This window comes from Bufo bufo, chromosome 2 (assembly GCF_905171765.1).
Source record: "Bufo bufo chromosome 2, aBufBuf1.1, whole genome shotgun sequence".
NCBI classification, from domain to species: domain Eukaryota; kingdom Metazoa; phylum Chordata; class Amphibia; order Anura; family Bufonidae; genus Bufo; species Bufo bufo.
The window spans coordinates 782315607-782333833 of record NC_053390.1 but is presented as its reverse complement, the minus strand read 5'-3'; the positions used below and the strand labels follow the sequence as shown (position 1 = coordinate 782333833).

General features: G+C 46.5%; 1 protein-coding gene across 1 annotated transcript in view; it reads right to left on the bottom strand.

The window, feature by feature from the left end:
* CPZ (carboxypeptidase Z) overlaps window positions 1–18227 on the bottom strand; it is a 154240-nt gene that overhangs the window by 105585 nt on the left and 30428 nt on the right. Inside the window, exon 4 of the mRNA XM_040419166.1 lies at window positions 14563–14778. Coding sequence (XP_040275100.1) covers window positions 14563–14778 — 216 coding nt within the window. The remainder of the gene's footprint in view (window positions 1–14562; window positions 14779–18227) is intronic.

Below are 18227 nucleotides of genomic sequence, written 5' to 3'. Positions count from 1 at the left end.
AGTCAGGCATACTCCTCCCCACAAGCATCCCCATCACCATGGGAATGCCTGGTGGTTAGAATATACCATCGGATCTGAGTTAGATCGTGAAAACTCAAATCCGATGGTATATTCTAACACAGAGGCATTCCCATGGTGATGGGGACGCTTGAAGTTAGAGCATACCAACAGGCGCATACATACTGGCCCCCTGCTGCCTGGCGGCACTTGACCTCTGACAGGGCACTGTGATCCACACAATTAACCCCTCAGGTGCCGCACCTGAGGGGTTAATTGTGCGGATCACAGCACCCTGTCAGAGGTCGGGTGCCGCCGGGAAGAAAGTGCGCCCCCCACTATTAAAATCATTCATGGGCAGTGCGCCCTAACCCCCCCTCACCAGTATTACAATCATTGGTGGCAGTGCGCCCTCAATCCCCGCTCCCTCCCCAGTATTAATCATTGGTGGCAGCGGCAGTTCCGATCCTGGGGTTAACTGTGTGGATCACAGTGCCCTGTCAGAGGTCAGGTGCCGCCAGGCAGCAGGGGGCCAGTATGTATGCGCCTGTTGGTATACTCTAACTTCAAGCGTCCCCATCACCATGGGAACGCCTTTGTGTTAGAATATACCATCGGATTTGAGTTTTTACGATCCAACTCAGATCCGATGGTATATTCTAACCACCAGGCGTTCCCATGGTGACGGGGACGCTTGTGGGGAGGAGTATGCCAAAGGGGTTTAACTGTACAGTTTGTAGAAAAAAAAAGAAGAATATTCAAAAAAATATCAAAACAAATATATTCGCTATATATTTGTTTTTAAGAATATTCGTCTTTTTTCAACATTTAAAGGGCTTCTGTCACCCCACTAAAGTGATTTTTTTTTTTGGGGCTAGTTAAATTAGTTATATAGCGATATATGAAAATATAATTGTGTTCCTTACTTTGATCCAGCAGTTTATTCAAAAAACGAAGTTTTATCATATGCAAATTCGGTCTCTACCAGCAAGTAGGGCGTCTACTTGCTGGTAGCTGCTGCAGAAATCCGCCCCCTCCTCTTGTTGATTGACAGGGCCAGCCGGGATCTCCTCCTCTGGCCAGCCCTGTCGGCGTTTCAAAAATCGCGCGCCTGTGTTGAATCGGCGCAGGCGCTCTGAGATGAGGAGGCTCGTCTCCTCAGAACTCCCTCAGTGCGCCTGCGCCGATGACATCACCGAAATAGAAGACGTCATCGGCGCAGGCGCACTGAGGGAGTTCTGAGGAGACGAGCCTCCTCATCTCAGAGCGCCTGCGCCGATTCACTTTAGTGGGGTGACAGAAGCCCTTTAAAGTCTTGATTCCTCCCTGCTTCTTGCTTGTGGGCCAATGACTCATTGACCCACAAGTAGGGATGAGCGAACCCGAACTGTATAGTTCGGGTTCGTACCGAATTTTGGGGTGTCCGTGACACGGACCCGAACCCGAACATTTTCGTAAAAGTCCGGGTTCGGTGTTCGGCGCTTTCTTGGCGCTTTTTGAAAGGCTGCAAAGCAGCCAATCAACAAGCGTCATACTACTTGCCCCAAGAGGCCATCACAGCCATGCCTACTATTGGCATGGCTGTGATTGGCCAGTGCACCATGTGACTCAGCCTCTATTTAAGCTAGAGTCACGTAGCGCCGCACGTCACTCTGCTATGATCAGTGTAGGGAGAGGTTGCAGCTGCGACGTTAGGGCGAGATTAGGCAGATTAACTCCTCCAAAAGACTTCATTCTGTGATCGATCTGCAGCTGTGGATCATTGAAGTGCTATTAATGACTTGCTCACTTTTTTGAGGCTGCCCAGAGCGTTTTTAGATCACTTTTTTTCTGGGGTGATCGGCGGCCATTTTGTGACTTGTGGTGCGCCAGCACGAGCTATCACCAAGTGTATTTAACCATCGATAGTGTGGTTATTTTGTGCTATATCTTACATCAGCTGCAGGTTGAGCCTGTGTCACCGAAGTGCATTTAACCATCAACAGTCTGGTTATTTTTTGGCCATATACTACATCAGCTGCAGGCTGAGCCTGTGTCACCGAAGTGCATTTAACCATCAACAGTCTGGTTATTTTTTGGCCATATATTACATCAGGGGCAAGTTGAGTCTGTCACCCAGCGCCTAAAAAATAGACCTGAAATTTCTATTCAACCAAATCTGCACAGTTTTAGCTGGTCAAGTTATTTGTAGTGACCGTCAAAGCAGACTTTTTGTTCTGGGTTGAAAAAGCATTCCCAAATTTGCCATTCTGAAAATAACTAGTTTGTGGTATTTCAGGCCTACTTTAAATCTATCCCAAAAAGAAAATCTTGCATTGAAGTTATTGATAGTATCATTCAGAAAAACCTAAGACACACGCTAGCGTGCTGATAGAAGTGTCATTCTGTGATTAAACCTATAACTGTCACACAGCGCAAAAAAAAACAGGTCGCACATCTTTATTCAACCAAATCTGCACAGTTTTAGCTGGTCAAGTTATTTGTAGTGACCGTCAAAGCAGACTTTTTCTTCTGGGTTGAAAAAGCATTCCCAAATTTGCCATTCTGAAAATAACTAGTTTGTGGTATTTCAGGCCTACTTGAAATCTATCCCAAAAAGAAAATCTTACATTGAAGTTATTGATAGTATCATTCAGAAAAACCTAAGACACACGCTAGCGTGCTGATAGAAGTGTCATTCTGTGATTAAACCTATAACTGTCACACAGCACAAAAAAAAACAGGTCTCACAACTCTATTCAACCAAATCTGCACAGTTTTAGCTGGTCAAGGTATTTGTAGTGACCGTCAAAGCAGACTTTTTGTTCTGGGTAAAAAAAGCATTCCCAAATTTGCCATTCTGAAAATAACTAGTTTGTGGTATTTCAGGCCTACTTGAAATCTATCCCAAAAAGAAAATCTTACATTGAAGTTATTGATAGTATCATTCAGAAAAACCTAAGACACACGCTAGCGTGCTGATAGAAGTGTCATTCTGTGATTAAACCTATAACTGTCACACAGCGCAAAAAAAAAACAGGTCTCACATCTCTATTCAACCAAATCTGCACAGTTTTAGCTGGTCAAGTTATTTGTAGTGACCGTCAAAGCAGACTTTTTGTTCTGGATTGAAAAAGCATTCCCAAATTTGACATTCTGAAAATAACTAGTTTGTGGTATTTCAGGCCTACTTGAAATCTATCCCAAAAAGAAAATCTTACATTGAAGTTATTGATAGTATCATTCAGAAAAACCTAAGACACACGCTAGCGTGCTGATAGAAGTGTCATTCTGTGATTAAACCTATAACTGTCACACAGCGCAAAAAAAAACAGGTCTCACATCTCTATTCAACCAAATCTGCACAGTTTTAGCTGGTCAAGTTATTTGTAGTGACCGTCAAAGCAGACTTTTTGTTCTGGGTTGAAAAAGCATTCCCAAATTTGCCATTCTCAAAATTGTGGTGAACGAGACAATGAGGAAAACATCTAATAAGGGACGCGGACGTGGACATGGTCGTGGTGGTGTTAGTGGACCCTCTGGTGCTGGGAGAGGACGTGGCCGTTCTGCCACAGCCACACGTCCTAGTGAACCAACTACCTCAGGTCCCAGTAGCCAGCAGAATTTACAGCAATATTTGGTGGGGCCCAATGCCGTTCTAAGGATGGTAAGGCCTGAGCAGGTACAGGCATTAGTCAATTGGGTGGCCGACAGTGGATCCAGCACGTTCACATTATCTCCCACCCAGTCTTCTGCAGAAAGCGCACAGATGGCGCATGAAAACCAAGCCCATCGGTCTGTCACATCACCCCCATGCATATCAGGGAAACTGTCTGAGCCTCAAGTTATGCAGCAGTCTCTTATGCTGTTTGAAGACTCTGCTGCCAGGGTTTCCCAAGGGCATCCACCTAGCCCTTCCCCAGGGGTGGAAGAGATAGAATGCACTAACGCACAACCACTTATTTTTCCTGATGATGAGGACATGGGAATACCACCTCAGCACGTCTCTGATGATGACGAAACACAGGTGCCAACTGCTGCGTCTTTCTGCAGTGTGCAGACTGAACAGGAGGTCAGGGATCAAGACTGGGTGGAAGACGATGCAGGGGACGATGAGGTCCTAGACCCCACATGGAATGAAGGTCGTGCCACTGACTTTCACAGTTCGGAGGAAGAGGCAGTGGTGAGACCGAGCCAACAGCGTAGCAAAAGAGGGAGCAGTGGGAAAAATCAGAACACCCGCCGCCAAGAGACTCCGCCTGCTACTGACCGCCGCCATCTGGGACCGAGCACCCCAAAGGCAGCTTCAAGGAGTTCCCTGGCATGGCACTTCTTCAAACAATGTGCTGACGACAAGACCCGAGTGGTTATCACGCTGTGCCATCAGAGCCTGAAGCGAGGCATTAACGTTCTGAACCTTAGCACAACCTGCATGACCATGCACCTGCATGCAAAGCATGAACTGCAGTGGAGTAAACACCTTAAAAACAAGGAAGTCACTCAGGCTCCCCCTGCTACATCTTCTGCTGCTGCCGCCTCGGCCTCTTCTGCTGCTGCTGCCGCCGCCTCGGCCTCTTCCTCCGCCTCTGGAGGAACGTTGGCACCTGCCGCCCAGCAAACATGGGATGTACCACCAACACCACCACCTGCATCACCAAGCATCTCAACCATGTCACACGGCAGCGTTCAGCTCTCCATCTCACAAACATTTGAGAGAAAGCGTAAATTCTCACCTAGCCACCCTCGATCCCTGGCCCTGAATGCCAGCATTTCTAAACTACTGGCCTATAAAAAACGCTGTCATTTAGGCTGGTGGACACACACAGCTTCAAACAGCTCATGTCACTTGCTGTCCCACAGTATGTTGTTCCCAGCCGCCACTACTTCTCTAAGAGAGCCGTGCCTTCCCTGCACAAACAAGTGTCCGATAAAATCAAGTGTGCACTGCGCAACGCCATCTGTGGCAAGGTCCACCTAACCACAGATACGTGGACCAGTAAGCACGGCCAGGGACGCTATATCTCCCTAACTGCACACTGGTAAATGTAGTGGCGGCTGGGCCCCAGGCGGAGAGCTATTTGGCGCACGTCCTTCCGCCGCCAAGGATCGCAGGGCAACATTCTTTGCCTCCTGTCTCCTCCTCCTCCTACTCAGCTTCCTCCTCCTCTTCTTCCACCTGCTCATCCAGTCAGCCACACACCTTCACCACCAACTTCAGCACAGCACGGGGTAAACGTCAGCAGGCCATTCTGAAACTCATATGTTTGCGGGACAGGCCCCACACCGCACAGGAGTTGTGGCGGGGTATAGAACAACAGACCGACGAGTGGTTGCTGCCGGTGAGCCTCAAGCCCGGCCTGGTGGTGTGCGATAATGGGCGAAATCTCGTTGCAGCTCTGGGACTAGCCGGTTTGACGCACATCCCTTGCCTGGCGCATGTGCTGAATTTGGTGGTGCAGAAGTTCATTCGCAACTACCCCGACTCGTCAGAGCTGCTGCATAAAGTGCGGGCCGTCTGTTCGCTCTTCTGGCGTTCACACCCTGCCGCTGCTCGCCTGTCTGCGCTACAGCGTAACTTCGGCCTTCCCGCTCACCGCCTCATATGCGACGTGCCCACCAGGTGGAACTCCACCTTGCATATGCTGGACAGACTGTGCGAGCAGCAGCAGGCCATAGTGGAGTTTCAGCTGCAGCACGCACGGGTCAGTCGCACTGCGGATCAGACCCACTTCACCACCAATGACTGGGCCTCCATGCGAGACCTGTGTGCCCTGTTGCGCTGTTTCGAGTACTCCACCAACATGGCCAGTGGCGATGACGCCGTTATCAGCGTTACAATACCACTTCTATGTCTCCTTGAGAAAACACTTAGGGCGATGATGGAAGAGGAGGTGGCCCAGGAGGAAGAGGAGGAAGAGGGGTCATTTTTAGCACTTTCAGGCCAGTCTCTTCAAAGTGATTCAGAGGGAGGTTTTTTGCAACACCAGAGGCCAGGTACAAATGTGGCCAGACAGGGCCCACTACTGGAGGATGAGGAGGACGAGGATGAGGAGGAGGTGGTGGAGGAGGATGAGGATGAAGCATGTTCACAGCGGGGTGGCACCCAAAGCAGCTCGGGCCCATCACTGGTGCGTGGCTGGGGGGAAACACAGGACGATGACGACAGCTTGTCCTTACCTCTGGGCAGCCTGGCACACATGAGCGACTACATGCTGCAGTGCCTGCGCAACGACAGCAGAGTTGCCCACATTTTAACGTGTGCAGACTACTGGGTTGCCACCCTGCTGGATCCCCGGTACAAAGACAATGTGCCCACCTTACTTCCTACACTGGAGCGTGATAGGAAGATGCGCGAGTACAAGCGCACATTGGTAGACGCGCTACTGAGAGCATTCCCAAATGTCACAGGGGAACCAGTGGAAGCCCAAGGCGAAGGCAGAGAGAAAAGGAGCAAGAGGTCGCCAACGCAGCTGTGTCACGGCCAGCTCCTCTGAGGGCAGGGTTAGCATGGCAGAGATGTGGAAAAGTTTTGTCACCACGCCACAGCTAACTGCACCACCTCCTGATACGGAACGTGTTAGCAGGAGGCAACATTTCACTAACATGGTGGAACAGTACCTGTGCACACCCCTCCACGTACTGACTGATGGTTCGGCCCCATTCAACTTCTGGGTCTCCAAATTGTCCACGTGGCCAGAGCTAGCCTTTTATGCCTTGGAGGTGCTGGCCTGCCCGGCGGCCAGCGTTTTGTCTGAACGTGTATTCAGCACGGCAGGGGGCGTCATTACAGACAAACGCAGCCGCCTGTCTACAGCCAATGTGGACAAGCTGACGTTCATAAAAATGAACCAGGCATGGATCCCACAGGACCTGTCCATCCCTTGTGCAGATTAGATATTAACTACCTCCCCTTAACAATATATTATTCTACTCCAGGGCACTTCCTCATTCAATACTATTTTTAATTTCATTTTACCATTATATTGTGGGGCAACCCAAAGTTGAATGAACCTCTCCTCTGTCTGGGTGCCGGGGCCTAAATGTGTGACAGTGGCCTGTTCCAGTGGTGGGTGACGTGAAGCCTGATTCTCTGCTATGACATGAATACAGATTCTGCGCTGACATAAGGCCAGATTCTCTGTTACGGGACCTCTCTCCTCTGCCTGGGTGCCTGGGCCTAAATGTGTGACAGTGGCCTGTTCCAGTGGTGGCTGACGTGAAGCCTGATTCTCTGCTATGACATGAAGACAGATTCTGCGCTGACATAAGGCCAGATTCTCTGTTACGGGACCGCTCTCCTCTGTCTGGGTGCCGGGGCCTAAATGTGTGACAGTGGCCTGTTCCAGTGGTGGCTGACGTGAAGCCTGATTCTCTGCTATGACATGAATACAGATTCTGCGCTGACATAAGGCCAGATTCTCTGTTACGGGACCTCTCTCCTCTGCCTGGGTCCCTGGGCCTAAATGTGTGACAGTGGCCTGTTCCAGTGGTCGCTGACGTGAAGCCTGATTCTCTGCTATGACATGAAGACAGATTCTGCGCTGACATAAGGCCAGATTCTCTGTTACGGGACCGCTCTTCTCTGTCTGGGTGCCGGGGCCTAAATGTGTGACAGTGGCCTGTTCCAGTGGTGGGTGACGTGAAGCCTGATTCTCTGCTATGACATGAAGACAGATTCTGCGCTGACATAAGGCCAGATTCTCTGTTACGGGACCGCTCTCCTCTGTCTGGGTGCCGGGGCCTAAATGTGTGACAGTGGCCTGTTCCAGTGGTGGGTGACGTGATGCCTGATTCTCTGCTATGACATGAAGACAGATTCTGCGCTGACATAAGGCCAGATTCTCTGTTACGGGACCTCTCTCCTCTGCCTGGGTGCCTGGGCCTAAATGTGTGACAGTGGCCTGTTCCAGTGGTGGCTGACGTAAAGCCTGATTCTCTGCTATGACATGAAGACAGATTCTGCGCTGACATAAGGCCAGATTCTCTGTTACGGGACCGCTCTCCTCTGTCTGGGTGCCAGGGCCTAAATGTGTGACAGTGGCCTGTTCCAGTGGTGGGTGACGTGATGCCTGATTCTCTGCTATGACATGAAGACAGATTCTGTGCTGACATAAGGCCAAATTCTCTGTTACAGGACCTCTCTCCTCTGTCTGGGTGCCGGGGCCTAAATGTGTGACAGTGGCCTGTTCCAGTGGTGGGTGACGTGATGCCTGATTCTCTGCTATGACATGAAGACAGATTCTGCGCTGACATAAGGCCAGATTCTCTGTTACGGGACCTCTCTCCTCTGCCTGGGTGCCTGGGCCTAAATGTGTGACAGTGGCCTGTTCCAGTGGTGGGTGACGTGATGCCTGATTCTCTGCTATGACATGAAGACAGATTCTGTGCTGACATAAGGCCAGATTCTCTGTTACAGGACCTCTCTCCTCTGTCTGGGTGCCGGGGCCTAAATGTGTGACAGTGGCCTGTTCCAGTGGTGGGTGACGTGAAGCTTGATTCTCTGCTATGACATGAAGACAGATTCTGCGCTGACATAAGGCCAGATTCTCTGTTACGGGACCGCTCTCCTCTGTCTGGGTGCCTGGGCCTAAATGTGTGACAGTGGCCTGTTCCAGTGGTGGGTGACGTGATGCCTGATTCTCTGCTATGACATGAAGACAGATTCTGTGCTGACATAAGGCCAGATTCTCTGTTACAGGACCTCTCTCCTCTGTCTGGGTGCCGGGGCCGAAATGTGTGACAGTGGCCTGTTCCAGTGGTGGGTGACGTGAAGCCTGATTCTCTGCTATGACATGAAGACTGATTCTGCGCTGACATGAAGCCAGATTCTCTGCTATGGCATGAAGAGACTGATTCTCTGCTGACATGAAGCCAGATTCTTTGCTATGGCATGAAGAGACTGATTCTCTGCTGACGTGAAGCCAGATTCTCTGCTATGGGACCTCTGTCCAATTGATATTGGTTCATTTTTATTTTTTTAATTTTAATTTTAATTTATTTCCCTATCCACATTTGTTTGCAGGGGATTTACCTACATGTTGCTGCCTTTTGCAGCCCTCTAGCTCTTTCCTGGGCTGTTTTACAGCCTTTTTAGTGCCCAAAAGTTCGGGTCCCCATTGACTTCAATGGGGTTCGGGTTCGGGACGAAGTTCGGATCGGGTTCGGATCCCGAACCCGAACATTTCCGGGAAGTTCGGCCGAACATTTCCGGGAAGTTCGGCCGAACTTCTCGAACCCGAACATCCAGGTGTTCGCTCAACTCTACCCACAAGCATTTTAAGCAGGAAGGAATAATTTGTTCGGATGGAAAAAATGACGAATATTCTAAAAACAAATATATAGCAGTATATTCTGTAGTGCTATATGCTCGTTTTTTGACAAACACCTTTTTTTTGCATAAAAATTCACATTATGCGATTTTTTTTTATTACAGATTTTTCGCAATAAAACGAATATCTCGAATACGAATATTCGCAAATATATGACGAATATTCTACCATATATTCGCGAAATATCGCAAATTCGAGTATTGCCCCTGCCGCTCATCACTAGTGTGTGCTATGTCCTTTAATGTTGGTGTGGACACCAGCACTTGTGCACGGGTTCCAGTCAGTTTCTGTGGCAGGTAAGTGTGTTATTGGTTTCGCTTACCTGCCATCTCCATATGCTGTATGTGTTCCCCTCTCCTTGCAGCCTGGCCTCAGATAGAGACTCCTGTTCCTCCGTGTTGTGGATGAACAGGTAGTCTCTCCCCTGCTCCTAAGTGAGGGATTTCCAGGGCGACTCAGGATATTAGGTATCCAGTGTAAGAGCCGTCCCACCATCGGGGTCCGCTCATATGGTGAGGAGTCAGGGAGAGGATTAGGGACGCTGTAGGAGGTGACCTGCTCCCTTATCACTCATTTTTGCCTGGCTGATCCCCTTTTCCCTTTGACACGGCACGGTGGGGGGTTTCCCCCACTCCCCGCCGTGACAGCTACTAGCTAACATGCTTTTGGGTTGTAGTGAATTATTGTTTTGCTGCTCAGAATGGGGTTTCTGTGTAAAACTGTATTAGACTACAGGAAAGAACATGTTAGCTCACTTACTACAGTGCTTTGAGTGACGATTCCCCAGTGGGGGGAGGGGTCTCACAGACACTGCAGGCTGCCAGACTGATGACTCATACTCTCCACATGAACCAGGCAAGGACTGAGTTCTCAGTGTGATGTCATAAGGAGGTGTGACTGGCCTTCACTCAAACTGCCTAAGCCCGCCCAGCCTTAGCAGCAGGAAACCAGGAAGTGAACAGCAGAGCTGGCTGCAGGGGAGGATGAAATAGCAAGATGGGAATACCCTTTTAAGTGTAGGGCTGGCATTACATTGAATGGTGCAGTAGTGTCTGTTGGTGCTCAATCTACATTATGTACTGTCATATGGTATAGAAACAACCATACTATACAGTTCCTATACAGTGGCTAAACACTTCCTCCATATGGTGGCCAAAATAACATTGCTATACAGCGCAGCCACCAAATACGCTGCTAAAATATAATATGCAGTGTGTAAGTGGTTACAATACCTAGGTAAATACCACTATACGGTGCTCAAATAATACTAACATACACTGACTAAAGTACATATAGAGATCTATTGTGATCTAATAACAGTAAGTAATGCTGCTACACAATGAATGAATGAATGAACATTAACATGTACCTGTGATTTTCTTTTGACATGTCAGAGATATTAAAAGTTCTGATCGGTGGCGGTCCGATTACTGAGACCCCCACCGATCGCTAGAACGAGGAGATTGAAGCCCTCACACAGAGTTCTCTCTCCTTGCTGCAGGAAATGTACTACAGACTTTCTACTGAGCCCATCCTCAGCAAGAAGAAAAGATTTTGCGCTGTCTGAGCGCTTTAAACTCCTTATTTTAGCAATCAGGGGGGGGGGGTCTTAGCAGTTAGACCCCCCACTGAGTTAATCCTTTGTCCCTGTCATCAATCTCTGACAGTCAAGAACCGGACGGTAGACAGACGAAATCGGGGATTCAAAAAAGAAAGGGGCCACCAGGAGCAACTTCAAATGGGAAAAGGAGACCCTTTGGAGACAGAAGGGATACCAGCGGCTATGATGGGCTGAAGCAGTAAAAGATCTGCATATTTTCGCCCACTCATTGCTGTTAAAAAAATGGCATTATAAGGAGGATATGAGTGGGGTTTTATCTACTCCTGAAGAGATGCAGGCAGTCAGAATTTTGGAAGAACTGGCAGGAGAAAATGAACTAGGAGGAAGAGAACCTCGGAGAATTGAGGAGATCCCGGCTTCCATTAAGTATGATCAACTCAATCCCGATTGGACAATACCTACGGGCTCGGAGAATCTGCTCTACGGAGGAAATTTTTGAACAACAGGCCAAAGTGCTAAAGGAAAGATTCACAAGCCGCGGATACAGCCAACGCGCAATCAAGAAAGCCTATAGGAGAGCAAAAACATGCTCCAGGCAGGATTTACTCTTCTCTGAAACCCAAAAGAACAAAGATAACAAGACACGATACATCACGGGATACCATGGAAGGTGGATAGAGATGAAGGGCATTCTGGAAAAATCATGGCCGATTTTACTGACCGATCCCATTCTGACAAAATTTATAGCACCTTACCCCATGATAACGGCGAGACGTTCAAAGAATTTGAGGGATCACCTTGTACGAAGTTTGTATGTAAAACAAAAACAACCTCTGTTCCCAGGAGTGGGGAAGCCAAAGTGGGGTTTTGTCCCATGTGGGAAATGTATAGCATACCCAAATATGGAGAGGGCCACCTCCTTTAATGACACAGCCAATACAAAAACTTTCAAAATCACACAGTGCCTCACATGCACGAGTACGGCAGTCGTGTATTATGCTAGATGTTCTTGCCCCAAAATTTACGTGGGTTTAACCACGAGAGAATTGAAGGTGAGAGTGCGAGAGCACGTTAGAGATATAATGGCAGCAACAGAGGAAGAAGATCTATGTAATCTAAAACCAGTTGCAAGACATTTTAAGACATATCACGACTGCAATCCCGTGCATTTGAAGGTACGGGCGATTGACTGTGTCATGAAAAATATCAGAGGAGGGAACATTACCAAAAGATTGGGACAGCTCGAGTGCAAATGGATTTGGAAATTAAATGCACTGCACCCGGGCGGGTTGAATAAATCCACTGGCTTCTCCACTTTCCTGTAGACATTATGGTTCATATGGGTCTCCACACCCAAATAGGGGTTTAATGTATAGATTTTAATTTTGTTTTAATCACTTTTTTTTCCCCTGGCCTTTTAGGGTCATCGCTGAGTGGACCTTGTGTCTCCACCTTGCATTCCCCGGTTCACATGGGTCATGTGTGCCGGAGAATGTGATGCGGTGACCAATGTATGGATCGACTATACAGTCGTCTGGTGGACTGATCAAGGGTTTGTTGGTTTTGAGTTGTGCCCCCGCCTTACATTTCCCATGGTGCCTCCTGGTGGGACACTCTGGGGAATGTGATGCGGTGACCGATATTGAAACGAACAATGAAATAATGCAACCGATATAAATCTTTACACAGCATGAACAGAGTATGGGGCTGATAGGGTGCCACCAATAATTATATGGTCGATGCATCTAGCCTATGGCTCTTGCCTTACATCAACCTCTCTCCTTTATTCTTTCCTGTTTTTTGTTTTTCTTTCTTTCCTTCTCCCTCACCTCTTCCCTTGTCTTTCCTTTCCCTGCCTTCCCTCCCTCTTCCCCCCCCTCCCCCCCCTTCCCCCCTCCCCCCCCCCCCCCTCCTTCTCTCCCTTTCCCCCCTTCCCTTCCCCTTCTTTCCTTCCCTCCTCCCCCTCCTCCTCTTCCCCAGCTATTCCTTCACAGCACTAGTGCCGTTTAGTACACTATATAATGTATCCAAGTTGATACATAATTGTATGCACTTTGCACTTTTTTATAATTCACATGCTTATACAGTGAAGGCACATAACAAATAATGCATGAGGTGTAATGTTTGTTTACACAATAGAACTCTTCATATTTTCATTTTTGTATTTATTTTCATTTTTACTTTCACTCATATATATACTTATATTTTTTCACTCGATATATGAATCACCAGTGGTATTATTATACCAAGGGTCAAGCATATAATAAATATGTACACCTTTTTCAACATACAGGGATACATCTTCCCATTTATGCACTTTGCACTTTATTGGTATTATTGATAACATTTGGTGACTTAGAGATGTAAAGGTTAAGCATTAACCTATAGTATTTATGTATATCTGTCACCTGAATAATGAGAGAGAGGATGCTTTAATCATGGTTTAAGTGGTACGTTTGTGGAGTAAGCTGCTATATGATGCATGTATGTGGTGAATAATCTTGTATACTAATTTTTATATTTATATGAATTTGGTTTTCATTTATGCATGTCCATATTAAATGATTGATGTATATGTCTTTCCGGTATAATTTGACTGCATATGTATGTTCTTTCGGCCTGATAAATATACGGACATCTCTGTATGATGGATCCGAATCATATGAGAAAGTTAGGATGACGCCACTGAGCTGCGCCTAGGATGTGCGCGCTCAAGTGACGTCATTCGGATCACATGACCAGGAGCGGATCACATGTTTCCGGCTGGTCACGTGGTCCCCTAGATGCCGGCATCCAGGAAGCCTAGTTGAGTAAATCTGGTGCAGTCCGGTGACGTAGGAATAATGATTACCGGTATGCGGATTGGCTGATGCTTATATTTAAACCATGTCCTCCAGTGATGACGCTACCCCCAGACGAAGGTACGCCGAAACGCGCGTTGGTTTTGGCGCCATCCTGGAGGAGACTTTCTGCACGGGTAAATGTCCCTTATCTCAGCATGTATGAATTTCTATATGCATGACCATGTTTTTTGTACATTTTTCCATGATGGGGACTCCGTCTCACGTATGTCTCCTCCAGTGATGTTGCTTTTATCTCCTGCACTGATTCTTTTAATCATGTATGTTGTATAATGTGATTTTGTAATAAAGGACATAATTCAGTACCAGCGGTCTGGCATTTTCTATGTAGGTTGTCTAATCCTTTGATATGTTGCCATAAGCACAGGGTCACAGGTTTATGGTGGTCACAAGTAGAGATGAGCGAAGTTCTTTAAAATTTGATTTGGCTGCTTTGCCAAATAAAAAAATTAAAAAAGATTTGCTTTGTGACGAATTACTTCCTCATGAAGCATATTTCTATGTAATTAGCGGGCGCAATAGTGGGGAATGGCGATTGCACCATTGAACCCCTCAGATGCCACATTCATCACTAATCAGGGTTAATCCGGTGTGGAAAAAAATAACTCACCTCATTCATTTGATCACGTAGAGGCTGCCGCAGCCATCTTGACTGAAGATCCAGCTCAAAATCCTACGCGGTCCATGATGACGTCATCACACCACCTGGCGTGGTGATGTCATACATCACCGCGTGCTCGATTTCGTGCTGGATCTACGCGATCAAATAGACGAGGTGAGTTTGATTTTATTTATTTTTTTCTCCCATTTCAGGGGAAATTGATTCGTTACTCACATAAGTCATGCTGTCCTGGATTGTTGGAAAACTCAATAACAAAAAGGTCCTTTCCCTCAAAGCTCCTTCCGATGCTGTATGTCTTGGCAATGTTGGAACACTTGGCTGCAGTCTTTTTCAGTATACTGACCATCTGGTTGTAGCTGTGGTGAGTGAAGTGTATTAAAGTATATGGTGTTTGAGGAGCAAGGTCTTCTGGAGTGACTTCAACATTCACTGGAAAACACAATAATAAAGAAATGGCAACTAAATGAACACTTTTAATAGAAGCTATCTAGGAATTCTGACAACCGTAGTATATTTCTTAGTCAGCCATCACCGTCTCAGGCACAGTTCCCTCACATATACAGATTTAACGCCAACATTAGTGAGTAAACACGTTAATCTGACAGTGTACTGGTTATCCCAACAGTGTAAAGAGTTAGAGTTTTGCACATTGTTAAATTTGCCAGGCTTGTGTGTTAGCACCGGGAATTACTTTAATGTTTGCTACATCTGTAGGACACATGCCATACCTAGTCCAATCACACATAGGACACATGCCACACCTAGTCCAATCACACATAGGACACATGCCACACCTAGTCCAATCACACATAGGACACATGCCACACCTAGTCCACTCATACATAGGACACATGCCACACCTAGTCCAATCATATATAGGACACATGCCACACCTAGTCCAATCATACATAGGACACATGCCACACCTAGTCCACTCATACATAGGACACATGCCACACCTAGTCCACTCATACATAGGACACATGCCACACCTAGTCCAATCATACATAGGACACATGCCACACCCAGACCACTCATACATAGGACTCATGCCACACCTAGTCCAATCATACATAGGACACATGCCACACCTAGTCCACTCATACATAGGACACATGCCACACCCAGTCCAATCATACATAGGACACATGCCACACCCAGTCCAATCATATATAGGACACATTCCACACCCAGTCCACTCATACATAGGACACATTCCACACCCAGTCCACTCATACATAGGACACATGCCACACCCTGTCCAATCATATATAGGACACATTCCACACCCATTTCAATCATACATAGGGCACATGCCTCACCCAATCCACTCACACATAGGACACATGCCTCACACAGTCCACTCATACATAGGACACATGCCACACCCTGTCCAATCATATATAGGACACATTCCACACACAGTCCACTCATACATAGGACACATGCCACACCCATTTCAATCATACATAATAAGCATGCCTCACCCAATCCACTCACACATAGGACACATGCCACACCCATTTCAATCATACATAGGACACATGCCACACCCTGTCCAATCATATATAGGACACATTCCACACCCATTTCAATCATACATAGGGCACATGCCTCACCCAATCCACTCACACATAGGACACATGCCTCACACAGTCCACTCACACATAGGATACATGATACATGCAGTCCATTCACACACAGGACACATGCCACACCCAGTCCACTCACACATAACAAGTGAAGCAGTTAATTTGTATAAAGAATGATGGTAGCCTGGGTCGGCTTGCTGACTCTATGTTGCAAGGTGGTGGGGCTAAGGATGATACTGTTGCAGTGTTGTAAGGTTCCAGTCCTTCTTCACTAAGGCAGCTTTGCCATCTTAGAGATGCATGCCTGATGAAACCCACATCTATCAGTAGAACATGAGTCTCCAAACTCTTGATCTGCTTGGAAAGATAAGCCTAGCCTGCATGCACACTGCTTTCTCAAATGTTAAGAAGGGAATTTATGGAGATAGTCAAGCAAGCTTTAATGGTTTAAAGAAGTTTTGAAGGTAATAAAGAATGCTTTGTATCAAATTAAGAAGAACTTTGTGGTCAAAATCAGGAATTACATACATAAAAAAAAAAAGAAATGATAGAAAATACAACTGTTATATACAACAGTGTTATATACTATATACTATACCCTTTGAAAGGTTCAGTGTTTTCATATCAACTATTTCCCTTTAAGAGTACCATTATAAACATGTAGTACATTAAAGAGGTTTTCAGAGACTTAAATACTGATGACCTATCCTCTGGTCACATGGCCTAGATGCAGCTTAGCCCTATTGAAATGAATGGGGCTGATCAACAATACCAAGCATAACCACTATACAGTGTAAGACGCTGTGCTTAGTGAGCACGGAGAAGGCCACGGTGCTCACAGGAGCGCCAGTGCCTTCTCAAACAGCTGATCCAAAGGATAGGTCATCTGCATTTAAATCTTGAAAAACCCTTTTAAGTTATTCCCTGTGCACTGGATGACTCAAAACTGATACATTGGTTGGGATCTGACCGCCAGGCTCTCCATCAGTCATCAGAATTAGAATGGAGGTCCTGTGTCTCATGGAGCAGTGGATATGCCTGAGGGAGCAAGTACTGTACTCGGCCATCTCCAGTCCCACAGACCTTGAATAAATGCACAACCGCTACTCCTTTCAAATGGGTAGCCCTGTTCTGTCGATTGGTGGGGATTCCAGAGGTCAGATCCCCACCGTTCTAGCAGTTTTCATCTATCGATTGGGTAGGGGATAGCTTGTTATTACATGGATTACCCATTTAAGTCAGTAAAACCAGTCCACTTATTTAAGACTTTACACACTCCTCAACATTGAAATTGCAACACCAAGAAAGAAAAGTAATGGAGTTATGGAAATGCCAGGATCGATAGACATGTTAATGATATGCAAATGTTGAAAAGTGTAAACAAAACATTAAAAATATCTAGATTTATTCAGTATCGAGTACGAGCGCCACATGCATAAATACACTCACTTACATGCTTTGGCATGCTATCAATGAGGTTATTAATAGTTTGAGGAATGTTCTGCCATGCTGAATGCACTTGGACACACAAATCATCAAGATGCTCTGATGGCAGCTCCCTCTGCAATTGCAAAACAATGATGTCCAGATGTGTTTGATGGGAGACAAGTTAGGATGATACAGGCCACAGCAGCACATTTTGGATATGCAGGCTGCTCACACTAGCACAAGCAATATGTGACCTGATGTAGTCCTGTTTAAAAATGATTCCTTGAACACTATGGAGAAATGGCTATACCAATGTTTGCATGACCGAATCAATGTAACTCCAAGCTGTTTGTAACAGCAAAATAAACCTCAATATACATAACTCTGATTCTGCAGTATGCAGAAATACCCCATATGTGTTAGTAAACTGCTGTCAGGGCACATGTTAGTGGTCAGAAGGAAAGGAGCGCCATATGGTTTTTGGAGGCAGATTTTGCTAGAATAGTTTTTGGGCACCATTTTGTATTTGAAAAGACCCTGACGTACCCCTACAGTGGAAATCCTCAAAAAGTGACACCATTTTGGAAACTACACCCCTCAAAGAATATATTAGGAGTGTACTGAGCCCTTTGATCCCCTAAGCGTTTAACAGAATTTGGAAACACTTGGCTATGAAAATTACGTTTCATTTCTCCCAATAAAATTTTTCATTTTCACAAGAGGTAACAGGAGAAAAAACACCCCATAATTTGTTACCCATTTCCTCCTGAATATGCAAAACACCCTATATGTAGTGGTAAATTGCTGTGGGGGCACATGGCAGAAAAGAAGGAGCGCCATATGGCTTTTGCAGTGCAG